The 3,041-nt window shown below is 32.2% G+C and overlaps 2 protein-coding genes across 2 annotated transcripts; one reads left to right on the forward strand and one right to left on the reverse strand.

Annotated features, from left to right (window-relative positions):
• Positions 1-1,206: 1,206 nt before the first annotated feature.
• Positions 1,207-2,139, forward strand: EIN_277720 (hypothetical protein; the record flags this gene model as incomplete). Its single annotated transcript, XM_004183640.1, has 2 exons — positions 1,207-1,786; positions 1,841-2,139. 2 exons carry the CDS (start codon positions 1,207-1,209, stop codon positions 2,137-2,139), a joined length of 879 nt encoding a protein of 292 aa, XP_004183688.1.
• Positions 2,140-2,240: 101 nt separating this feature from the next.
• On the reverse strand, positions 2,241-3,016 carry EIN_277730 (hypothetical protein; the record flags this gene model as incomplete). The annotated part of the gene is made up of 2 exons (XM_004183641.1): positions 2,241-2,446; positions 2,500-3,016. The coding sequence occupies 2 exons, from the start codon at positions 3,014-3,016 to the stop codon at positions 2,241-2,243; spliced, it is 723 nt and encodes a 240-aa protein (XP_004183689.1).
• Between the last annotated feature and the right edge of the window lie 25 nt (positions 3,017-3,041).

Below are 3,041 nucleotides of genomic sequence, written 5' to 3' on the forward strand. Positions count from 1 at the left end.
ATTTCTTTTGGTGATAAATATAATCAAAATTACCACAAAAACGATGTTTTGTTTTTTTCGACAACCAATTAATTTTATTTAAATCATCACAACACAACAACAAATACTTCTTTTTTATACTTCGTTTTTTTAATTTATGAAAAACATGAATATTTTTCTTTTTATAGTTTTAAATAATCCTGATATTTTCCAAATAAAATAGATTATTGTAACGGTGAACTCGGTCATTTATTGCAATGTTTATTGTTAAATCAATTAATTAATAAATTTGTCGAGTTTCATAGGCTCTTTTTGCTGTAGTAACCCATGAAATTACATTGATTATTTTAACATTGAAAAAGTTGTGAACACTCAATCATTATGGTTTTAACTCCCTTACGAAAAACCACGAAAAAATTTATTTGTTCTTTTTGGTTATTTTTGAAAAAAAAGACCGAAATTTTCAAATAAAACGAGTTATATTTACACGCAACTATTTTTAAGTAAAAAAAATTCGATAAATAACTGATGATAATCATCTAACTTTAAAATCAACTAATTTCATTAGTATGTTAATTTTTCTGGTAATCATTTCAATTGCACAGTCTTCGGATTCTCAATGTTTCGTTTGTTCTTCTCTTTTAAGCTTAGAGTTGTAATTGTTAAATTGTTTTCTGTTCGAACACAATTAACTAATAGAAAAATTTTGTCGTTGGTCCTTTAGATATTTTATCAACGAAATTCGAGAATAAAGACGACATTAAGTTGAGTGAACCTTGTATAGAACAAAGTGTCCTACAAAAAGAGCAACGCACATTTCCCTATTGCTACGTTTCAAAAAACATTTATTTTGACAAAATTAATTTTCAAAATTATCTTCAATGTGGACAATGCATTGATTTATATTTTCCAACACACTCCCTTATACAATGTGAAATTATAGGATTTTTCACAGTCGATAATTTCAATGAAACTTCAACCATCCAAATTGTTGACATTTCTTATACGCAGAACCAGATTATTATTTATGTTGATGATTTGACAAATTCCACGTCTACCAATCTTCAGAATATCAACGAGGTTTCTTTTATACGAACATTTTGTCATCTTTCCAACCTCCCATTTTTATACCCAACCACTTCTTTAAATACAAATGAAGTGACATTTAAAGCAATTGGAGTTAAATCCCCTGTTTATTTTATTCGAGTTGAAAACAAAGATTATTATATGAACACTGATGGAGTCTTTTCTTTGCCCAAAAGCCTTTTCGATAAAAAGGTTGTTGTTACTGCTTTTAATTTAAAGTATGAATCAATTAAATTTGAAGCCAACAATTGGAACTTTTTACAATTGTATGCTTCAAATGGATTTGAAAACCACGAAAATACAACAAGTTGTGAATTCTACCCAGCTGCCGTTCCTTACGACATTAAAGATTCTAATAAAGTGTCAGAGTGGGCTTTTTGGTGGATTAATATCATAAATATGCAATTCACATATTTGACACCAAAAGATAAAGGTATTTTCTTCACCACATCTGGTCCCATTTCTGTGTTAAACGTCCGATCGCCATCTCCCATGATGTACAACTACTATTTTAATGAGGTAAAAATGGTGATCGAATTTAATGGGACACTTGAATTTTTAATGGGTTCTGTTGGGATGGGGAAACAAACGAATGGAACAAATGTGGTCGAAGTGAAGTGCTCCAACATGACCATTGAAACAATCACAAGAAGAGATTTGAATACGAATAAAACTATTATGGAATTTCGTGGAGCAATGGATAGAAAATGTAAAGCACTCAGTTTGTTCTTGTGATAAATTATTCCTTCACTTAAAAAATGAAAATAACAAGTAGCAAATTTCTTCTCGTTTTCTATGATGACACGACCGGGGACTTTTCTGAATTTTACAGAAATTACTTTCACTTCGAAGAAGAAAAACACTTTAAAACAGTGTCCGTATTCAGACTATTTGTGTAATAACAGACAATGTGCGTATAACACAAGTACATGCGAAGTGATTTGTGGGAAATGTGGTGTTGGGTATGAATGTGTTGATGGTTATTGTGAAGAAGAAAACAACAACAATTCGAGAAATGGAACAAGAGGTGTCCAACTTCTATTTCTGGTACTTTACTTCCTCTTTGTCTTGTAATGAATTAATTTTATAATTAGGTTTTGAACAAAAATTACATAAGCAAACAATTAGATTTCTTTATTATTGGTATCATGTAAACCACAAGTAAAACAACTATCTTATTGTGTATTTAAACATAGACCTAAGAACCGTTGAAGGGATGGTTCTGGTGTGAACACAGGTTGGTTTTTAAGTATGTTATAAAGTGGAACAAGGACTCTACCGGGCAATCGAGTTCTTGAAGCAAAAGCGAGTGCATAATCATCTCCTTTTAACTCAGAAAGTTTTTCGACGTTACACCGATCGATAATTCCGATGATATTAGCTTTTAATTAGTTTATTATAATAAATTAAATTATAAAAATAATAACAACAAACCGACGATGGGCACTTTGTTTCGTTTGCACTGTTCAAAGTGTTTTGTGTATTCTTTCACATTTGAGATCCCAAAGATTTGTTCCAGGTCTTTATACTTCTCACTGCAACTTTTACTCACGTCTTCCCAATCATCGCAGAATAAAATGATTTGCGAAGTCACTGCGGAGTACACCATAAACGCCACATTGTATTCCCCCAACTCTAATGACTCGATCGCAACATTCATAAAGAACTCAAACGCCTTCTTCTTCTTTTCGGAATATTTGACGGCGGCCTCGGTGATGAACTCGACACAACTGACTTGTTTGACGTACACGGAAAACTCTTTACTTTTCGAGAGGAAGTCAAAGATGGTCAATTTCTTCATCAGCCACAAATCAAGCGCAAAGAGTTGTTCAGCAAACATCTTTGGTTTGATTTCAAAGAGCGTTTTATCTTTCCCGTCGATCTCGATTGGTTCTTTCAATATGCCTTCTCTGATCTTCTCGCCTTGACAATCGCCCATAATCTCTCCCATCGATAAAAAAGTTAGTGGGACGGAC

The sequence above is a fragment of the Entamoeba invadens genome (assembly GCF_000330505.1).
Source record: "Entamoeba invadens IP1 unplaced genomic scaffold scaff_1105074725289, whole genome shotgun sequence".
NCBI lineage: Eukaryota > Evosea > Mastigamoebida > Endamoebidae > Entamoeba > Entamoeba invadens.